The sequence below is a fragment of the Bombina bombina genome, chromosome 6 (genome assembly GCF_027579735.1).
Source record: "Bombina bombina isolate aBomBom1 chromosome 6, aBomBom1.pri, whole genome shotgun sequence".
Classification (NCBI taxonomy): Eukaryota; Metazoa; Chordata; class Amphibia; order Anura; family Bombinatoridae; genus Bombina; species Bombina bombina.
Window position 1 is genome coordinate 362,601,839 of NC_069504.1, and position 23,651 is coordinate 362,625,489.

The 23,651-nt window shown below is 36.7% G+C and overlaps 1 protein-coding gene across 1 annotated transcript in view; it reads left to right on the forward strand.

The window, feature by feature from the left end:
• Positions 1-242: 242 nt before the first annotated feature.
• The window catches only part of CDHR2 (cadherin related family member 2), a 254,823-nt gene continuing 231,414 nt past the window's right edge, over positions 243-23,651 (forward strand). The window contains exon 1 of the mRNA XM_053719262.1: positions 243-357. Within this exon, the coding sequence (XP_053575237.1) occupies positions 243-357 (115 nt within the window). The remainder of the gene's footprint in view (positions 358-23,651) is intronic.

The following is a 23,651-nucleotide window of genomic DNA, read 5'->3' on the forward strand; positions in this document are numbered from 1 at the left end:
AAATGACTATAGAAGAATACTTGTGGATATTTTGGATGACGATGTTGAACATGGATTTCTTGACGAAAATACTGCGTCTTTTCTTAATGTTACGCATCCAAAAATTCCTATGTTCCACCTTTTCCCAAAAGTCCACAAGTCCCAAGTAGATGTGAAAGGGCGTCCTATAGTAAGCGGCATTGACTCACTATTGGAACACCTCTCCCAATGGTTGGATGCCATCTTACAACCTTTGGTCATACATGAGAGACTCAAAACATATACTCAAACTCCTAGCTGATCTTAAGTGGGAATCCCATTACAGCTGGATTTCGGTGGACGTTGTCTCTTTATATTCCACTATCCCCCACCCAAAAGGTATTGAGGCAGTGGAATTTTTTCTCAGGACACAGATTATACCACCGACTTCCAGACATACACTCTACATGTCCTGGAATTCCTTCTAACGCATATTTTTTTCTCGTTTGAGGGGTGTTACTATGTCAAAAAAGTGGTACTGTTATGGGGGCTAAATATGCCCCCTCATATGCTAACTTTTATTTAGGAAAATGGGAATTTGACAGCATTTTTGGAGACAGTAACCCCTTCAGGTCCTATATATGTTTTTACAAAAGATATATAGATGATCTTCTTTTGATTTGGTCTGGTTCCCATTCAGATATTGTCCATTTCATGGACAGGATTAATTGTAACAATCTTAATCTGATATTTACACACACTTCAGACTCCACTTGCATTAATTATCTGGATTTATGCCTTACAGGAGATGTCGAAGGGTCTATTCATACCAAGGTATATCACAAGCCTATTTCTGGCAACACCCTCCTGCACGCTTCCAGCTTTCACCCCAAAAATACTTCATACGCAGTGGTGAAAGGACAGTTTGTCAGGCTCGAAAGAAACTGCAGCAGATCAATGGATTACGTGCAGGATGCTAAGTTGCTAGAAAATAGACTCAAAGAAAAAAATATGCACACAGTCACAGAAGCTAGAAAGAAAGTGGATAACCTTGAGGGAACTGCTATTAGAGGATAAGTCCCTGGGTAATGCCGACAGTTTTAAAGGGGTTCATTTTGTAATGACCTTCTGTGTCCAATACCCACAAATCTGTAGTATTATCAAGAAACATTTTCCTCTTTTGGCTGCAGATGATAAACTTGTGGATACTGTTAAACAAGGTATTAGGTGTTCATATAAGAAATGCCCTACACTTGCTTTGATTCTGGCCCCCACACAACTTAAACAGATACAGGGCCTAACTAGCTCTTGGCTTCAGCATTTAGGCATGTTTAAATGTGGCCATCGTAAATGTAAACCTTGTGATTATGCACTAGTATCTACAGATTTTACATCGTCAGTCACTGGTCAGACGTACCCGATTAAGTCCTGCCTAAATTGTAAAAGTACAGATGTGATATATTTGATCTTATGCACAAAATGTAACATTCAGTACATAGGATTAACCTCTAGGGATATTAATTCCCGTATCAGGGAACATTTCTCAACGGTTACCAGGGGCACATCTACCACGCCCCTGGTTCAACACTTTGCCACTAAACATAACTGTAGCTTAAATTCCTTCAGATGGGTAGCTATAGAGAAAGCTAGGGTCCCCAAAAGGGGGGATAATCTGGAGAACATCCTAGCTAAACGTGAAGTCCACTGAAAACTAGACTCCCATTAGGTTTAAATTCTAAGTATGATCTGATGAACTTTTGGGAGTGAATCTCAAGCTTACCACTCTTTTGACATACACAGGTATACTATACACCGGGTCTAATATTCATTAAAATTCTTTAATGTACTCCTTAAAACTGTATTCTTTAACTTGGTTTTATTTATACCTTGTGTGGTTTTCAATTACCACACATTTTGTATAACACTACCCCATTTATATTCTGCTCATTCATGATTTACATATAATTATATATATTTACATGTTTAGATGCTTACACATGTTTTTATATATTTGCATATCGCTGGTTATTTCAGTTTTCTATTCTACAGTTGCGAATTCCTGTCCTTTATTATTACAAATGTACTATTGTGCTCATTTCTCTGTACATTATTATACATTTAGTGATCTTATTATGATATTATATCTCAGTTCAAACTTTCATTTATACATATTATGGCACCTTCCTGTCTGTTATTTTTGCACAAGTGTACTAATTGCTATATCTGGTATAATAGGTTAACACATTTATGTAGCTGTGATGGGTGTTTTTTTGATTTTAGGTCTTAACCTATCAGAATGTAACATTACCTTTTTAATCCATTCACATCTGTGACACCTTAGGCTATGATTACGGCTGAGTGCCGAAACATGTAAGCCACTGGTGTCACACTCACACACCGTTTGTTTTCTGTTGCCGCCTCCAGCTCATGTTTGGCTTTTTAAAGTTTGCCAATAAAATACGTTTTAATATACCCTTGCTCTATCCTTCTCTATGTTTTTTCAACAGGTTATATATAGCCTTTAAAAATTTTCTGAATATCGTAAAATAAACAACAGCTAATAATAGTTGTGTGTATCTGAAAGTTAATTTAAATGTGATTCTTTAGGTAAAAAAATATGCACATACAAATTGAATAATTGACTGATGTAGTATTCTAAATAAGTTGTTTTATTTTAATTTGCTAAAAGTTTATGATGTGTTATTTTTTTGGTTACTGTATGAAAACATCACAGTGTTAGAGAAACATTTTATTCTCTTGATATATTGGCCACTAGTTATCAAGCCGTCAACCTCAAATACGCTGGAATTCCGCAGCGTATTTGTGGCGAGGCTGATTCGCCTTAGTTATCATGCCCTGCTGCCAGGCAAAAGTAGAATATAGTGATGTAAGCTTCGATCCGCCGGACTCAGTCCGACACAGATCGATTCTTATGTCACTCCAGATGTTCCGAACGCAAGTTCGGCACAATCTGACTACTTATGCTAGTTATCAAATGACTAGCAGGTACGCTCGGCACTTTTCCGGCCCAGCGTACCTGGTTTTCAATCCGCCGCCCTGGAGGCGGCGGATCCCATAGGAATCAATTCGAGTCTGACCATAGCGAAAGCTCATGTACGCTGCTGCCTGACATCCCATTGATTCCTATGGGAAATGTCTGCACCTAACACCCTAACATGTACCCTGAGTCTAAACACCCCTAATCTGCCCCCCCTACACCGCCGCAACTAAATACATTTATTACCCCCTAAACCGCCGCTCCCAGACCCCGCCGCAACCTACATAATACATATTAACCACTAATCTGCCGCCCCCTACACTGCCGCAACTAAATAAAGTTATTCCCCCCTAAATCGCCGCTCCCGGACCCCGCCGCAACTATAATAAATATGTTAACCCCTAAACCGCCACTCCAGGACCCTGCCGCCACCTACATAATACCTATTAACCCCTATCCTGCCCCCCTACACCGCCGCCACCTATAATACATTTATTAACCCCTATCCTGCCCCCCCTACACCGCCACAATTATAATAAATATGTTAACCCCTAAACCTAAGTCTAACACCCACCTAACTTAAATATTAATTAAATACATCTAAATAAATATTATTCTTATTAACTAAATTAATCCTATTTAAAACTAAATACTTACCTTTAAAATAAACCCTAATATAGCTACAATATAACTAATAATTATATTGTAGCTATTTTAGGATTTATTTTTATTGTACAGGCAAATTTCAATTTATTTTAAGTAGGTACAATAGCTATTAAATAGTTATTAACTATTTAATAGCTACCTAGTTAAAATAAAGACAAATTTACCTGTAAAATAAATCCTAACCAAAGTTACAATTACACCTAACACTACACTATCATTAAATTCATTATTCCTATTTAAAACTAAATACTTACCTGTAAAATAAACCCTAAGATAACTACAATGTAATTAATAATTATATTGTAGCTATTTTAGGATTTATATTTATTTTACAGGTAACTTTGTATTTATTTTAGCTAGTTAGAATAGTATTTAGTTTTAAATAGGAATAATTTATTTAATGATAGAACTATTTATTTAGATTTATTTAAATTATATTTAAGTTAGGGGGCGTTAGGGTTAGGGATAGACTTAGGTTTAGGTGTTAATAAATTTAATATTGTGGTGGCGACGTTGGGGGCGGCAGATTAGGGGTTAATAAATGTAGGTAAGTGGCGGCGGTGTAGGATGGGGCAGATTAGGGGTTAATAAGTATAATGTAGGTGGCGGCGGTGTGGGGTGGAAGATTAGGGGTTAATAAGTATAATGTAGGTGTCGGCGGTGTCGGGGCAGCATATTAGGGGTTAATAAATATAATGTAGGCGTCGGCAGTGTAGGGGGGGCAGATTATGGGTTAATAAGTATAATGTAGGTGGCGGTGGGCTCCAGGAGCGGCGGTTTAGGGGTTAAACACTTTATTTAGCTACGGTGGGCTCCGGGAGCGGTGGTTTCCAAAGGAAAATTTTATAGCAGAGTAGCATTTAGTAAGACAGTATTCTATTTACTTCTGTGATACTCCCATGCTGTGTGAGGTGCTTGCTTATTTAAAGGGACATTAAACACTAAGAGCCAGATTACAAGTGAAGTGCTAAATATTGCATGCGTGCAAGCAATATTAGTGCTCCATTGAGTAATACCAGCGCCCGCTAATATTAACTAAAGTGTAAAGTTACGCAAGCTCAGAATCTAAGTGCAGCAAAGGGGGTAAGTAGCTCAGCGATGCCGCAAATATAACACCCAACTCCGACCAACTTTACCCCCAAAATACTACCTAGTGCAATTATTTTATTAAAACATAAAAATAATACAATTTTTTTTTTTTTTATAAAATACACTACACTGTATTTTGGGGGCATTTGGGGGATATTTATAAAATTGACCAGAGATCTGATCTCTGGTTAATTTTATAAGCGCTAGTTGCTACCACAAGCATATAGTAGCAATAACCAGACACTTTTAATGGCTGGTTATTTATTGCGTGCCTGCAAAAGGGCACATTTGCCCACTTGCGGGCGCGCAATAAATTAGCGCTCCACTTGTAATCTAGCCCTAATTAAATGCTAGATAGAATGAAGCATTGAAAGAAAAGGTTAGTCTGTGAATAACATGTAGATGTATTTTTTAAAGATTTATTTGGTGTTTAAACATTAAAGGGACACTGTAGCCAAAAAAAATATTTTGTAATTCAGATAGAGCATGCAATTTTAAGCAACTTTCTAATTTACTCCTATTATCAAATTGTCTTCATTTTCTTGTTATGTTTATTTGAAAAGCAAGAATGTAAGTTTAGATGCCGGCCCATTTTAGGTGAATAACCTGGGTTGACCTTGCTGATTGGACAGCACCTTTAAACAAGTGCTGCCCATGGTTCTGAACCCACAATTTGCTGGCTCCTTAGCTGAGATGCCTTCTTTTCAAATAAAGATTGAAAGAGAATGAAGAAAATTGATAATAGAAGTAAATTAGAAAGTTGCTTACAATTACATGCTCTATCTAAATAATGAAAGAAAACATTTGGGTTCAGTGTCCCTTTAACAAACTAAGTGTAAAGTTTTAGTTTCTATAAAACAATGGGAGCTGCCATATTGTAACTTAGGTTACATTATCTGCTGTGGCCAATTAGGGACAGTTATAAATTTGTCACTATAGTGTGCAGCCAATGGCTGTGTGGAATATAACAGTGTTCTGCACTTCCATTTCTAACAGGAGCTGAAAAGCTCACAATTTCAGAATAGAATTACAGGAAAAGGGGACAAAATAAATAATGAAAGTATATATATATATATATATATATATATATATATATATATACACACACATATACACACACATATACACACACACACACACAGTTTATCATTTTATATTACCATCTCAAGGTGAAATACTAGTTAAATGACTAGCGCTCATGATTGGATCAGCAGCACTTCCGCTCAGGATCAGCAGTGCTCTGTGGTTCCAAGCGGTACTTCTACTGTGTGTTTAACCCCTTTGAGGGTTAGTGAAGGGTTGATGGTCTTAAAATGAATTAAAACAAATTAGAGCATGTATTTTTTTTACTAATATGCCCTTTTAAATAAATATATATTGTTTTATCTTAAGTTGCATGTTGCTGAAGCACTGAAAATTGTAAAGGGAGTTTCATTTATTATTCTTATGACAGGAGCATTCCTTTGTTTGAAGAATGCTTCTTTTTAGACAAGATTTATAATTCATTAACATTTTAATTGATATTAGTTGATAGCGCAATAAAATCCTGTCACAAAGAAGCACCCCTATCAAAATGGAACATTCCTTTCAAAGGGTCAGCTCTATCCAAGCACAGAGAAAACTCCAACATGGCTGCTCTATTTGTGATCATGGGAGGATCAGGGAAGTGAATAAAACACTCCCCTGCTGTATCACATCCATATAAGCATGTTGTATAAACAAAAAAAACAAAAAACAACTTAAAAAGAAATGACTCAGTGGTGTGATTTAAACAAGAAAAAAACGTAACTGCTTACCTGTGACCACAAACAATTCTTGTGTGGGATTGGTGAAGCAATCTCCTATACATCTTCTCATTTCATGGTCAGTAATGTCTTTATAGACCCTTTGACATGTTTCTGTAATAGAAAATGTCATGAGATGCAGGACACATGCAGGACACAGCAATGATGGTACAACTCTATTTTATTACAGAGCATGGAAACATACATCTATTTAGGTTGATTTCACTAACTAACTGCGACACAGACTACCGGACCTAAGGCCCACCCCAAACTAGTGACATCACATCCTGCTCTCATCACATCTTCCCCTTTTTCAAAGGCGAAGCATACATTTGAATATAACAAATAATAAGGTATACGAACAGAGTATACAACAACATTTTTTTTTTGAACAATATATAAACAAATAGGTTCAGAAAATATAAACACATAAATTACATCCTGACTTGGACATCGGGGTAGACTACCCTAGTCCACAGTGACCATGGGATTATTCTGCCCATACTTCCGGTCACTGTTCTAGCTAAAGTCAGTCCCTATATCAGGCCGGAAGTTTCACCACTCTTCCGCTTGATGTAACTTTGCATGAACTGTCCTCTGATACAGAAGATGGTGAATAAGAGTCCGCTGGAAGCAAAGATATATGCCCGCTGTGATCTTGCTGAGGGGAAGGCACCTCTCTTAGAACAGGGGATCCCACCGGCGGTGGTACTAAGGCATCCAGTTCCAGACTCTCAGGTACAGACTGAAGATGTCTTCGGTTACGGCATGTAACCGTCCCTCCATCAGTAAGGACTGTATAAGACCTTGGTTCTGGAGAGCGTCCAATTACCGTAGCAGGCGTCTTCCATTTCTTCTCATCATCCAGTTTAATTCTGACACTTTGCCCCGCATTCAGTTCCTGTAAGGGCCTGACAGAATGTCTCCTGTTGTAGAAGAAACGATAACCCTTTTTGGCCTTTTCATCCCTCCTAGGGACTTTGTCCCGAGGAACAGGGCCAGGCGGCTTGAAGACACCCACTGAGGGTAAAGTGGTGCGAATCTGGCGTCCTAGCATCAGTTCACAATTTGAACACTACAGACACCTTTACACCTCAGTAACCCTGCTGGGGTGCCTACCTGACTGCTAAACAGGAGTCAATGTCCCTTTTCTTGTAGTGCACGAATGATCTGGACTTCAGCAATAAGAATAGCACTAACGGATAATGCTAGAAACGCCTGCTTTACTGGAAACCATGCGTTTCTAGTGACATGCTACTGAACTGAAGCCCATCGTGGGCATTACTTTATGCACCTCATATTCCGATCGGCCTGTTTTCTAAGTAAAGCTGCCGGGAGACACAAACCACCAGAGCAAATGAAAAAGCTTTACTCCCAGCCCCAGTGCCTGCAGATATGGCTGTCCCCAAACATAAAGCGCCCCTTCCTGTATGAGCCTTATATGTTCATTTTTCCAATAAATGTTCACACCTTTATCTCTGAGATGCTTTGTTTCCTTGGCCCCAGAATAAAAAAGCAGCACTTACCTCGTATCTGCCTGACAGCAAGGCAGCTCAAAGGCTTGAGAGGTCCTATCCCTCACATCGACCTGTGGAGAAATAAAAGTCTGAGTAAATTTACCTCAGGCTATAGGAGATAGGGCAGCATGAAATACATGGGAGGCGCAGTGAGAATTATGTCCCACAAGTTCCCATTGCTCTAAAGCCACCACTGCTCTACTGAAGAGACTGATATGGACTACGGCTACACTCTAGGACAAAGCAGCACAATCTTGCACTACTTTAAAAATAATAAACTCTTGATTGAAGAATTTTATCTAACAACTCACTTTACCACTTCCTAGCACTAACGTAGGCAAAGAGAATGACTGGAGTGGGAGTGAAGGGAGGAGCTATTTAACAGCTTTGCTGTGGTGCTCTTTGCCGCCTCCTGCTGACCAGGAGGTGAATATCCCATTAGTAATTAAGATCATCTGTGGACTCATCGTGTCATGAAAAAGAGAAATTGTTTAACCCCTTGAGTTCTAACAACGGCTCTGAGCTGTCACAGGGTTTCCCACTCTGGTGCTAACGACGGCTCAGAGCCGTCGCTAGCACTCTCCCACCTTGAGGGAGATCTAGGGGCTCCCACCCCGGCGATCAGGCCTGCATAGTGACAGGCATCGCCTGGGCTTCGCGTTATGCACGGTGATGTCACGCGCAATGACTTGATTACATTACCGCGCAACTTTATTTAACATTAACAATGTTAAATATAGAAACAGGGGGCATGCTGCTTAGAAACCTGTATCTCAGGTATCTAAGCAGCTACAGACCCCCAAGACCCACCGTTGGAAAGGTAATCGTCTAACCTTTCCAATCTGGAAAAAAAAAAGTTAAAAAAAATATATATATATATAAAACAAAAAAACAACAACTAAAAAAGCTTAGCACCAAGGTGGGAAAGTGCTTAGCACTCAAAGGGTTAAAATCTCATGCTCTATACTGAATCATGAAAGACAGAAAAACCTTGGGTTTCATGCCCCTTTAAATTACAGTAAATGGTGCAAAACAAAAATTATATTGCAAAGTTGCATAACTAAACATTTTATATTGTGATCTCAATGTGTGTTATGCCCCTTTAAAGCATATATGTCTATATGTGTGTACATATATATTAAAGTGATGGTAAATCCTAGCGTTTGTGAAATGCTAGGATTTACCATTGGAACAAATAAAGGGGACTTTCATTCATTAAGTATAAAATACTTCATGCTGAAAGCTCCTTTTTTTGTTTGCAGCGTTCGCCGCACTGAGCTGCTAAGGCAACCTACGGCAGAACGGTATTTGACTGAGGTGACGTTTCCACCTCTTAGCCAATAGCCTTGCAGGAAATTTGAGGCCTGTCACTTTAATTTTTTATATGTGTATATATGACTGTAAATACATATATACACATATACATACAATAATATATATGTATACATATATACATATTTATATATATATATATATATATATATATATATATATATATATATATATACAAAAACATCTTTAGCAATGTATGTGTCTCAATGTCAAAGCCGTTTGCCTGCCTTTTTTTTCTAGCACCCGAGATCTCATATCTTTTGAACCCTTAAAAGGTTTTTTGTGCAATATTTTTTTTAAATAATTTTTTATTAGACTTTTGGCTAGATTACGAGTTTTGCGTTATGAGTATAATGCTGCTTTTTCACTACCGCTGCTATTACGAGTCTTGTAAGTACAGCTGTACCGCACACTTTTTTGGCCATCACGCAACGTAACTACAACACCTTTCAAAAAGTCATTTTTCAATGGGACTTCCATAGAAGTTGCTTGTATTTTATTTTTTTATTACAGGTAAAAGAACTGATTTATTTGGGGCAATGTCTCGCAAAAGGCCCTTTTAAGGGCTATTGGCAGTTTAGTTTAGGCTAGGGGTTTTTTATTTGGGGGGGGGGCTTTTTTATTTTGATAGGGCTATTAGATTAGGTGTAATCAGTTTAAATATTTGATTATTTATTTTTTATTTTGTGTAATTTAGTGTTTATTTTTTTTGTTATTTAGTTAATTGTATTTAATTAATGCAATTTATTTAATTTTAGTGTAATGTTAGGTGTTAGTGTGAGGCAGGTTAAGTTTTATTTTACAGGTAATTTTTTTATTTATTTTAACTAGATAGTAAATAGTTAATAACTATTTACTAACTAGTCTACCTAGTTAAAATAAATACAAACTTAGCTGTTAAATAAAAATAAAGCCTAAGCTAGCTACAATGTAACTATTAGTTATATTGTAGCAATCTTAGGGTTTATTTTATAGGTATTTAGTTTTAAATAGGTATTATTTAGTTAATGATAGTAATTTTTATTTAGATTTATTTTAATTATATTAAAGTTAGGGATGTTAGGGTTAGACTTAGGTTTAGGGGTTAATATATTTATTTAGTATTAGTGATGTGGGAGGCCAGAGGTTTAGGGGTTAATAACTTTAGTATAGTGGTGGCGACGTTGGGGATGGCAGATTAGGAGTTAATACATTTATGTAGGTGGCGGCGACGTTGGGGGCGGCAGATTAGGGTTTATTAAATTTATGTAGGTGGCTGTGACATTGGGGACAGCAGATTAGGGGTTAATAAGTGTAGGTAGGTGGCAGCAACATTGGGGGCGGCAGATTAGGGGTTAAAAATTGTAATGTAGGTGTCGGCGATGTCGGGGGCAAACGATTAGGGGTGTTTAGACTCAGGGTTTATGTTAGGGTGTTAGGTGTAAACATAAATTTTCTTTCCCCATAGGAATCAATGGGGCTGCGTTACGGAGCTTTACGCACCTTTATTGCAGGTGTTAGGCTTTTTTTTTAGTCGGCTCTCCCCATTGATGTCTCTGGGGAAATCGTGCACGAGCACGTAAAACCAGCTCAAAGCAGCACTGGTATTTGTGTGCGGTATGGAGCTCAACGCTGCCATATTACCTGCTAACGGCTGGGTTTTTGCAAACCTGTAATAGCAGGGCTATTAAAGGTGAGCGGTGGAAATAACTTGCAAGTTAGTAGCAAGCCGCTCATAACGCAAAACTCGTAATCTGGCTGATGGTTATTTACCTGCTCTCATCCAAGGTAATCCAGAAAATCTGGCCTATTGGGGAGGCCTGGGGACAGGTTTGAAAACCACTGCCCTAGATCAAAATAATTGGCAACTGATATTAAAGGGACTGTTAACAAGGATTATTTTTTAGGGAATAGGGATTTAATCTCAGTTTCTTGCTGCAAGTCTTTTAATTTACGTTAAAGATTTTGATAGGCATCACAGTAGAATCATTTCAAAAAGTAAATTAAAACATTTGCAGCAAGAAAATTAGATTAAAATCACTAATTACCTTAAAATATTTACTGTATTTTTTAATGCATGTTAAATAAAACATCCTAACAGCTCACTTGCATACGAATAACACTTTTTCAATGTAGGGCCAAATTAAACAAGCAAGGGTTACATTATTAAAGGGACAGTAAACTTTAAAAATAATGTTATATAATTCTGCACATAGTGCAGAATTATATAACATTATATTAGCCAAACATTTATAAAACCTAATATTCCCTTTTAATTTTTTTTTTAAAAAAACGCTGTTTCACAGACCCGCTCTCTGCTCTCTGCTGAGCGGGTCTGTATATATTTGTATAGTCACAGCCAGGCCCGACCGTGCCATAAGACTAAGTGCAGCTCGCTCCTGTTAAATTAATAGGGAATATTAGGTTTTATAAATGTTTGGCTAATATAATGTTATATAATTCTGCACTATGTGCAGAATTATATAACATTATTTTTAAAGTTTACTGACACTTTAACCCTTCAGAATCTACATAGCAGGACATAGTTATTTTAAACTGCACAAATACTGTAACCCACACCAAAAACAACACAAAATATTAACCCCTGCCAGGCTTCTGAACAGCATCAAAGCAATTCATAAAATAAAGCTCCCACCCTTCTAGTACTGCTACACCATTATATGAGAAAGTCACACGCAGATGCAGTTTGTTTGCTAATGTCTGTATATTACATACACTTAACAGTAAAATCTCTCTAATAAAACAGTGATAGATTCTAAAAAAGTTTTCTAATGTCTGTATATTACAAAAATGCTAATTTTCAAACAGAAAACTAAAGATGCACATTTCAATTGTATTTGGATTATACCTTTAACATTTAAATCTAGTTTGTATGTTCTGTGTAATGCAGTAGCAGGTGGCTTACTAATGCTGCTAAACAAATCATTAGTGTATAATTATATGTTACACATGTGTGCAGAGCTAGTGAGATAGTTGTGTTTGTATGTTCTGTGTAATGCAGTAGCAGGTGGCTTACTAATGCTGCTAAACAAATCATACACAACATGTGTGTGTGCAGCAAATGAGATTCTTTTTTTTTATATATATATATATATATATATATATATATATCTAATCTAATGGTTGATCTTACCTGATTGAACATGGCTTGTCTGCAGCACACAGAAAGTTCATGGTAGTGAGACAGTGAGTGCAGTCAAATGCTGCAGCGCCCTCTGTGGTGGTAAGACCACATTGCACACAATATTATATACTAAACACAGTCTAATGTAAACTGTAGCTAAAAGCTAGTAGTATGGGTGACACATGAACTTTTAATTTAATTTATTCCAGAACACAACAAATATACAATGCCTCACTATAAAACTATGTATTATTTAGCTTTAGAGTCAGAATTTAAAATACAAGTTAGCCATCTTAAAGGGACATTCCAGCAAAATGTGCAACATTGCATTTCTATTTTGAATAGAATAATTTTTCCAATACACATGCATTGGCAAAAATGCTCTACAAAAAATATATCACTGTTTAAATTTACCTTTCCTAATAGGAGCATAAAAACTCTAATTTTAAAAAGTGTATCTGCGAAGAGAGCCAGCGGTTGTGTACATGACACATGCTGAGTCATTTCCCATGCAATACATGCAATATCAGCTCTGAGCACATGCAGTGTACTTAAGTATGCTTCACATGTACACTGTTTTTTGTGTACTTAAAGGGACAAACTACTCCAGAATTTGTATTGTTTTAAAAGATAGATAATCCCTTTATTACCCATTCCCCAGTTTTGCACAACCAACACAGTTATATTAATATACTTTTTTACCTCTGTGATTACCTTGTATCTAAGCCTCTGCAGACTGCCCCTTATCTCAGTTATATTAATATACTTTTTACCTCTGTGATTACCTTGTATCCAAGCCTCTGTAGACTGCCCCCTTATTTCAGTTCTTTTGACAGACTTGTATTTTAGCCAATCAGCACTGACTCATAAATAACTACACAGGAGTTAGCACAATGCTATCTATATGACACACATGAACTAGCAGTGTCTAACTGTAAAAAACTGTCAAAATGCACTGAGATAAGAGGCGGTTCAGTGGTTTAGAAATTAGCATATGAGTCTACCTAGGTTTAGCTTTCAACAGAGAATACCAATTGAACTAATTTGATGATAAAAGTTAATGGGAAAGTTGTTTAAAAGTGCATTTTTTATTATCTAGTTTTGACTAGACTGTACCTTTAAGTATACTTTGCATGCATGCTCACAGTAAAAGTTCTCACAAAAGGCACAGTAAATGATAATTTTTAGTAATAGGTTTACCTACCTTTGTTTAGTAGATGTCATTGTTTGTTTATTAATCTAATTTTCTTGCTACATGTGTTTTCATTTCTTTTTTTCACTTCTTGAAAGCTTCTCCTGTGATGCCGAATAAAATCTTTAACCCTCCCATTTCAGCTGTCTCTTCAGATGTGTGCACATAGAAACTTTTGGCTGAAAATAGAAGCCTTAGTATGTTGCTCCAGGGCACTAAGATAACAGCAGCTGTCCCTTTAATAACCAAGTTTTCAATATTTTAAGGGGCAGATAGCAAAATAAAATGTTGGTGGAAAGGATTATTTCATTAATATTAAAAAGATATGTTTCCATCATGAATCCTCACCTTTTTAATATATTTCACGAGAATTTGAATTGAAAGCTGACTCCTGTACTATCCCTCTCTGAAGACCATTATGCAAAGCCTGTCACTGAAGGCTATTTACATACCCCTTAAGTGTGTGCCCTGCTCTTTTCTACCTGTTTATGAGTATTATGACTGCACATACACAGCGCTCATCACTTTACGCAGAACAGCAAGCAATAGTAGCGATTATGCAGATCCGGATTTCTTTTTCACCAACAAGTAACTCACATGCTTTGCCCATTACAAGAGACTGAGCATTTTGAATGGGAGATTTCTGAACCATGAGAATTAGTCCACAGCCTATACATATTGATTCAGCTTGTTAAATGTGCTGCAGCTATTTGTCAGAAAGTCCAAATTATATGGGGTGGTGAGGAGAAGCATTGAACATTAGGTAGAAGCGACTTGCAGATACTAAAGTTGATTACCAGTGTAATATTTGATTTGGACTTTGCAGTAATGATTTTTCCCCACAAAAAAAGTGTTTTTTATTTAATTTTTTAAATATACTAATTGGCTTTTAGTACTTATTATAATGTATTACTGTGTAAACGCAGACAAGGTCTCCTGCCTTTTCTACAAACACTTATATTGTGTGTCCCATAGTTTTTTTCATTTTTCTCTTGTGTCGATATGTACAAAAATGTGCCTAGCAGTGCTGATTGTGGCTCATCATCCCATCTTAAAAGCACATGGGGAACTTAAAAATAAAAAATACTTTTGAAGTGCACAATTTTAACTCTCAGAATAATAATAATAATAATAATAATAGTTTGTGAAATGGGTACACAGGGTTACAGCCCAGGTTATTCGGTCAACACCACTAGGGGAACAGCACATTTTATGATGCCCATTTGTTTTATATAATGTTTATTAAAGATCAGTGATTCCTGGTTGTCTAATCTCTAATGGGTGGGGATGGATGCCCTGATATGACTCCAGTTTAAAGGGACATGAAACCCATTTTTTTCTTTCATGATTCAGATATAGCATGCAATTTAAAAAGAACTTTCCAATTTACTTATTTTATCTAATTTGTTTTGTTCTCTTGGTATTCCTTGTTGAAATGCACACCTAGGTAGGCTCAGAAGCTGCTGATTGGTGGGTGCACAACTATGCCTCATGTAATTGGCTCACCCAATGTGTTAACTAGCTCCCAGTAATGATTGATTTTTTTCAACAAAGGATACCAAGATAATAAAGCAAAATAGATCATAGAAGAAAATTTGGAAAAAAAAATTAAAATTGTATCCTCTTTCTCAATCATGAAAAATTTTTTTTAGGTTTTATTGCTTTAATGCTTTTGTAAGATATAGGCAAACAGAATAAATGGGTGTAGGTGAAATGATAAATGTATATATTGTACAACTGATGGATGGTGGGCTAAGACAACAAGATTACTACTTTTTCTATTTATTATTGTAAGGATGGTGATTACAGACAATTTACCTTGCTACCACATATTGGGCCAGATTACAAGTGGTGCATTAAATATTTATTTTGTTTGCTTGTAAACACAGCTGAAAGTAAACTTTTAACACGGGCAAGTTAGCGCTTGTATTACATGTTGAAAGTAAATCATTTGAACATGAGTAAAACCTGATGCATGCTAACTTCAGGACACTGAATATTATGATCCTGTTAACTTCTTCTCCATATAGTTTTCAATAGAGCGCGCTTTTAAAAAAATACTTATTGTTTGCGCACTAACCCAACACTGTGTAAGACCTACAGCGTTATAGCTGAAGTAAGTTAAAGCACCTTTTCATATACCATATACCTTTTAACCCTTATAAAAAAAATTATAGTAATATTTCAATTAATCATTTTATTAGGTAGTGTATATATGGGTGAAACACTTTATTTTAATGTACTTATGTTGTATTTGGTGCACATTTTTTAAAAAACCCTAACAGTTTGCGCTAGGGGGGCGATTGACTAATGTGCGGGCGGACATGATCCGCTGTAGCAGATCATGTCCGCTGCACATCAATAAATGCTGACAGCATACGCTGTCGGCATTTATCATTGCACAAGCATTTATAGTGAAATGCTTGTGCAATGCCACCCCCTGCACATTTGCGGCCGCTAGCAGGGGGTGTCAATCATCCCGATCGCATCCCAATCGTAGAGGTGGCAGATGAGTTAAGGAGCAGCGGTCATAAGACCACTACTTCTTAACTCCTGTTTCCAGCGACCCCAAAGGCTCGCGCGGAAACAGATGCATATGGGTGTTGATAAATCGACCCCTAGATCTTCACTCGCACAAACTTGACAAATTCAGTGCATTTGCATGCATAGGTGTCTGCTCCCCACCCTGATCCCTGACTATAATAGTCCAGACTGGACTGGAGTCCAGATGAGTCAAAAAGAGAAGTGACCTTTTATTACGATGTGTTTTATTAAAGTGAAAGCAATATTGTTAAACAGAGTTGTCTTATCGGATGATAAAAAAACCTGCCAGCATAGAGATAGAAGAAATTCAGAAAAAAATATTGACAATGATTCCCTTGAATATATTTTAGTTTCTAATTCAGAATGAGGATTATGGCCCTTTGTTACATAATAAATATTTAGTTTGCAGCTTTTCAAAAGGTAAATAGAAAATTCAGTTTCATTATATATTATCTTACATAATATATTTTAATATATGTTAAAATAATTCCTAAAGGTGCTAAAAGTGACATAGCTAGTATAAAAAGATGAGTCAAAGAAATTATTACTTCCACGGTATGACTTCAATGTAAGTATAATCAATGAAAAGTATCTTCAAATCAATAAATATGTAAAATCAAGGAATAGTGAATTTTTAGATACCAAAATTAAAATTATGTAGGGGAAACATAAAGGGCAAGATTAAGGGACATATGTATCAATATGCGAGCGGACATAATATGAAGTAGCGTATCATGTCCGCCACACATCAATAAATGCCGACAGCATACGCTGTCTGCATTTATCATTGCTGGTGCAATGCCGCCCCCTGCAAATTGGCCGCTAGCAGGGGGTGTCAATCAACCCAATCATATTCGATCGGGTTGATTTCTGTCTGCAGCCTCAGACCAGACGGACAAGTTATGGAGCAGACGGACAAGTTATAGAGCAACGGAGCTTGATATATATGCCCCTAAGAGTGGAGCACAATTTTGCACTCCTGCGAGCATGTTATCTGCACTCAATTTTTTACTATTGTGCACCCAGTTGTGCACTTATTACAGGTTGGAAGTAACAATTTTGCTCTCTCGTTTTCGCATCCTTGTGCAGAAAAAAAGGCTTTGCGAATTTGAGAGCATAGGATCGTATTCCCCCTAGGCTTTAATGGAGCCTTATTTTGAACAAGAACAAAATATAACAGCTGGCATGTTTGTTTTCATATTTTTGCACTCTTTTAACTTTGCAATGCAATATTTTTATGCAATAATTTCTATCAGACAGTGTCAATTTGAATGTAACTGTACTGTTACATATGTTTTTGGCAACTATTTAGTCGAGTGTGTACCAGTTAACCAGAGCTCTGAAGTCACATTAACCCAAAAAACCTAAATCGTGATTGCACTCTCGCGTTCGCATTTACTTTCAACTTGCAAAATTAATGGTCTTATCTGTGTGCCCAAAAGGGCTTTGCAACTTGTAATCTGGCATAAAATTTGCAGCTAATTTGTTAAGCAAATCTATTCTAAAGACTTTTTAGGCAGACTTGCAACAAATGTGCTTCAAACTTTTGAAGCTTGGCAGGTCTAGCAAGAGTTTAGCAATTCCTTTGCAAATTTAACAGAAACAAACCCACATGCTATACACAATTGTGGTAAACTTTCAGAAAATTTACAACGCAAGTCTATTCTGAAGACTTTCTACACAGACTTGTAACAAATGTGCAGCAAACTTTTGAAGCTTGGCAAGTCTAGCAAGAGTTTTGCAATATATTTGCAATTTTTACAGAAAAAACAAACAAATGCTATACACAATTGTGACATACTTGCTGCAAATTTACAAAGCAAGTCTATTCCAGAGACTTTCAATAAAGACTTGCAACAATTGTACAGCAAACTTTTGAAGCTTGGCAAGTCTAGCAAGAGTTTAACAATTCATTTTCAAACTTGCAGCAAAAATACATGCTATCTGGGGGAATCAGGCTCGCCACAAATACGCTGCGGAATTCCAGCGTATTTGCGGTTGACGGCTTGATAAATAGATGCCAAAGGGTCTATTTCTGTTTAATCTGAGTGATAGCAAAAATGCTAAAAAAGTTTTTCCTCTGAAATTGTCGGCAGTGAAAGGATTAATTTTCTAACATATCACTGTCCACGCAAAAACACAAACATATGTGCGAAAAATAAAATACTTTCCAAAAAATAAAACAATACTTCTTAGCAAGATTTTGCTATCGGAACAAAAGACTCTCCATTCTTTCAAACTGGGGACTGTTTCAAATCTCTAAGCACTAATCAAGGCTTGCTTTTGCAACTAACTACTGATGTTTGGCTTTGAACTGCTACTAACTCATCTTTCCGCTACTGACATATCTTGGCAGCTGCCTTTACAGGACTTTTATCTGTTTATAGAGGCTTTTTCATTACAGGTCCATTGTCCTCATTATTGAGGAAGGTATATACGGTATATGTTTATTTTTGTTTTTTGTTTGGTGCCATGTTTTGTTTTTTAGTTTAAGTTAATAAAGGGTTTTGATGTTTTCTTGCATTGAGTCTCTGAGTCTGTCTTCTGTGTCAAAGCCATCTAAACTTTAAATTTGCGAAATGAGCAAGTGCTGGTTAAAGGTACAGCTGTTTCATTTTTTTCTTTATTTTTCCATACAATAATTTTTGTACCTCCTTGCACCGGATGGAATTACTCACTCTTTGCATCTGGGCTCAGCATTGATTACATTCAGTAAAGCTGGTATATTGTTTCATATCTATATATATATATATATATATATATATATATATATATATATACATGTACGTATATATATATATATATTTAAAACAAAATGTATAGATATAGATATGTAGGCTGGGAGCTCTCCGGAGCAGGGCCCTCTTCCTCCTGTACCAGATTTGTTTAGTTTTATGTTTTGTATTATTATAAAAAATGTTGTCATTGTATACCCCTATCATTGTACCCAGCGCTACGGAATTTGGCAGCGCTATACAAATAAATGATAATAATAATAATATGTATATATATATATATATATATATATATATATTTATTTATTTATTTAATCTATAACCAGCTAGTAAGGATTTTAGCGGCTAGGGACAGGGCACCACTATATAGTTAATTGTGGTGGTCCTGGTGCAGGAAGTTTAAATAATTACATTCTAAGAGAAAACTAAATAAACCTAATCCTGCCTCCCCCCATTTTCAGCCAAATACAAAATTCTGACACCTCTCTTTCTAGAACAAACCAGTGTATACATCACACTCAAATTAAAATAAATCAAGTAATATTTATTAGGGCAATAAAAACAAAGCAATTCATCTTAGCCTATATCAGGGATCCCTTTATAAATGTTACCGGTAAGAATATTGCAGTTTGATATAAATACTAGTCATGTGATGTAGCACACATAGCCAGCAAAATTGTTAAAGTTCCATTGGGATGGTGTACATTGTATCCACAACATATTGCAAACTGTAACAGTACAGGGTTGAATAAGTCTCTCTTCATAGTAACAGGGGTTTGACCTTAAAAATCACCACAGCATGTAAACAGATTGTTTATTGTTTATATACAGTTTTAGTGCTTGAGAATGGCCCAAGTTTAAATAATAATTCGAAAAGCTTAACATTAATTACAATAAGCGTCACCTAATATGCAGCACTAAAAGCAATAGCAAACTTTTGCAAACAGGTCTTGTCAATACATTACAGCATACATGCTTTATCTATGCACTTATTACCTGCTTCATTGTAAAGCAAGTAAATTACTTAATGTCAAAAGGCCCAAAATGGAGCATAGTAAAGTTTTCCACTTATTAAAATCATCTTGCTGAAACTTTTGCCTTGGAAATATCTAGCAATGCTGTAATTGATACAGCATTAAATATATTTCAAGATTAAAAAACACATAAACAAAATCTTATCAAACAACTTTAACTGAAATGGGTAATAAGTAGTTTGAAGAGAAACCTAGACAACAAAATGGTCCCAAGAGGATTGAGACTGAGGAAAAAAACAGGTATCAATTTGAATGACCCATATAACTAAGTGCATAGATAAAGTATGTATGCTCAATTGTATTGATAAGATGTAAAAATGTGAAAAGCTTTACTATGCTCCCTGTTGGGTCTTTTGATATTAAGTAATTTACTTGCTTTAAAATTTCAAACTTTAAACTTGAAGCAGTTAATAAGTGCATAGATAAAGCATGTATGCTGAAATGTATTGATAAGCTTTAAATATGTCACCTACTTGGTCTAAAGACACTAAGGCCTAGATTTAGAGTTTTGTCGGTAACGACCCGCGTAGCTAACGCATGCTTTTTTCTGGCCGCACCTTTAAAATAACTCTGGTATTGAGAGTTCACTGAATGGCAGGCTTTTCTGTGCGTTAGGCTCCAAAAAGGGAGCGTAGAGCATCATTTACCGCCACTGGAACTCACGTACGCGGCCAGCCTCAAAAACGTGCTTGTGCACGATTCCCCCATAGGAAACAATGGGGCTGTTTGAGCTGAAAAAAAATCTAACACCTGCAAAAAAGCAGCGTTAAGCTCCTAACGCAGCCCATTGTTTCCTATGGGGAAACACTTCCTATGTCTGCACCTAACACTCTAACATGTACCCCGAGTCTAAACACCCCTAACCTTACACTTATTAACCCCTAATCTGCCGCCCCCGCTATCGCTGACACCTGCATATTATTATTAACCCCTAATCTGCCGCTCCGTACACCGCCGCAACCTACATTATAGCTATGTACCCCTAATCTGCTGCCCCTAACACCGCCGACCCCTATATTATATTTATTAACCCCTAATCTGCCCCCCACAATGTCGCCTCCACCTGCCTACACTTATTAACCCCTAATCTGCCGAGCGGACCGTACCGCTATTATTATAAAGTTATTAACCCCTAATCCGCCTCACTAACCCTATAATAAATAGTATTAACCCCTAATCTGCCCTCCCTAACATCGCCGACACCTAACCTCAATTATTAACCCCTAATCTGCCGACTGGAGCTCACCGCTATTCTAATAAATGTATTAACCCCTAAAGCTAAGTCTAACCCTAACACTAACACCCCCCTAAATTAAATATAATTTTAATCTAACGAAATTAATTAACTCTTATTAAATAAATTATTCCTATTTAAAGCTAAATACTTACCTGTAAAATAAATCCTAATATAGCTACAATATAAATTATAATTATATTATAGCTATTTTAGGATTAATATTTATTTTACAGGCAACTTTGTATTTATTTTAACCAGGTACAATAGCTATTAAATAGTTAATAACTATTTAATAGCTATCTAGTTAAAATAATTACAAATTTACCTGTAAAATAAATCCTAACCTAAGTTACAATTAAACCTAACACTACACTATCAATAAATTAATTAAATAAAAACCTACAATTATCTACAATTAAACCTAACACTACACTATCAATAAATTAATTAAATAAAATACCTACAAATAAATACAATGAAATAAACTAACTAAAGTACAAAAAATAAAAAAGAACTAAGTTACAAAAAATAAAAAAATATTTACAAACATTAGAAATATATTACAACAATTTTAAACTAATTACACCTACTCTAAGCCCCCTAATAAAATAACAAAGCCCTCCAAAATAAAAAAATGCCCTACCCTATTCTAAATTACTAAAGTTCAAAGCTCTTTTACCTTACCAGCCCTGAACAGGGCCCTTTGCGGGGCATGCCCCAAGAAGTTCAGCTCTTTTGCCTGTAAAAAAAAACATACAATACCCCCCCCCAACATTACAACCCACCACCCACATACCCCTAATCTAACCCAAACCCCCCTTAAATAAACCTAACACTAAGCCCCTGAAGATCTCCCTACCTTGAGTCGTCTTAACCCAGCCGAGCCAAATTCTTCATCCAAGCGGAGCAAGAAGAGGTCCTCCATCCGGTAGAAGTCTTCATCCAAGCGGGGCAGAAGAGGTCTTCCATTCGATTGAAGTCTTCATCAAAGCAGAATCTTCTATCGTCATCCATCCGGAGCGGAGCGGCAGCATCCTGAAGACCTCCGACGCGGAACATCCATCCTGGCCGACGACTGAACGTCGAATGACGATTCCTTTAAATGACGTCATCCAAGATGGCGTCCCTCGAATTCCGATTGGCTGATAGAATCCTATCGGAATTAAGGTAGGAATATTCTGATTGGCTGATGGAGTCAGCCAATCAGAATCAAGTTCAATCCGATTGGCTGATCCAATCAGCCAATCAGATTGAGCTCGCATTCTATTGGCTGATCGGAACAGCCAATAGAATGCGAGCTCAATCTGATTGGCTGATTGGATCAGCCAATCGGATTGAACTTGATTCTGATTGGCTGATTCCATCAGCCAATCAGAATATTCCTACATTAATTCCGATTGGCTGATAGAATCCTATCAGCCAATCAGAATTCGAGGGACGCCATCTTGGATGATGTCATTTAAAGGAACCGTCATTCGTCGTTCAGTCGTCGGCCAGGATGGATGTTCCGCATCGGAGGTCTTCAGGATGCTGCCGCTCCGCTCCGGATGGATGACGATAGAAGATTCCGCTTTGATGAAGACTTCAATCGGATGGAAGACCTCTTCTGCCCCGCTTGGATGAAGACTTCTACCGGATGGAGGACCTCTTCTGGTAAAAAGCTGACTAGAAAATATCACCTGAACATCTCTATGTAAAAAAGAAAGATATTTTACCTCAAATGTTCCTCAGTAGCCACATCCCATTGTAAAGGATTTCTAAGAAGCATATTAGTATGTCTGTCCCAGGACAGCTTAGGGGTTGAGCCTCGTGCACTCTCATGTTATTTCCCTATTCAGTTTAAAGGAAGTTTACAATGAAATCTCATGAGAGTTAAGTGAAATCTCATGAGATCACAGTAAAAGAGTTCATGACCTCAGCACTGTTGATGCTGATTGGCTGCTGTTCATTTCTTCATTATTATTTTTTTTTTACCTGCAACTGAGCAACAGCTGAAGTATATTTTTTTACACAGAACTTACTCTGCTGAACTGAGGAGATTGTGAGGTAAAATATCTTCCTTTTTTACATAGAGATTCTCAGGTGATATTTTCCTGTCAGTTTTATACAGTTATGCTGCATCAGTTTCAAGTGATTTAGCATATGAGTATTATGTCCCTTTAATTTTACTTCACACAATGCTGTGCTATGGCCTGACAACATCACACTCATTTTATGCCCCACGCTCACTCCATCTGGTCAGTATGACATAGGGTTGCCAACTTTTTTGATGAAAATAAGGGAAACAATGGAATCAACAAATTTCAAGAAGGAAATTGACAAATTATACAATAGTTAATGGGAAAAAAAAAACACTTGATTTTACTATTTCATAGTTTGGTTAAACAAAACACTTCATACAAATCTTCTTTATTCAGTCTAGCCTAATTCATTCAGCTATT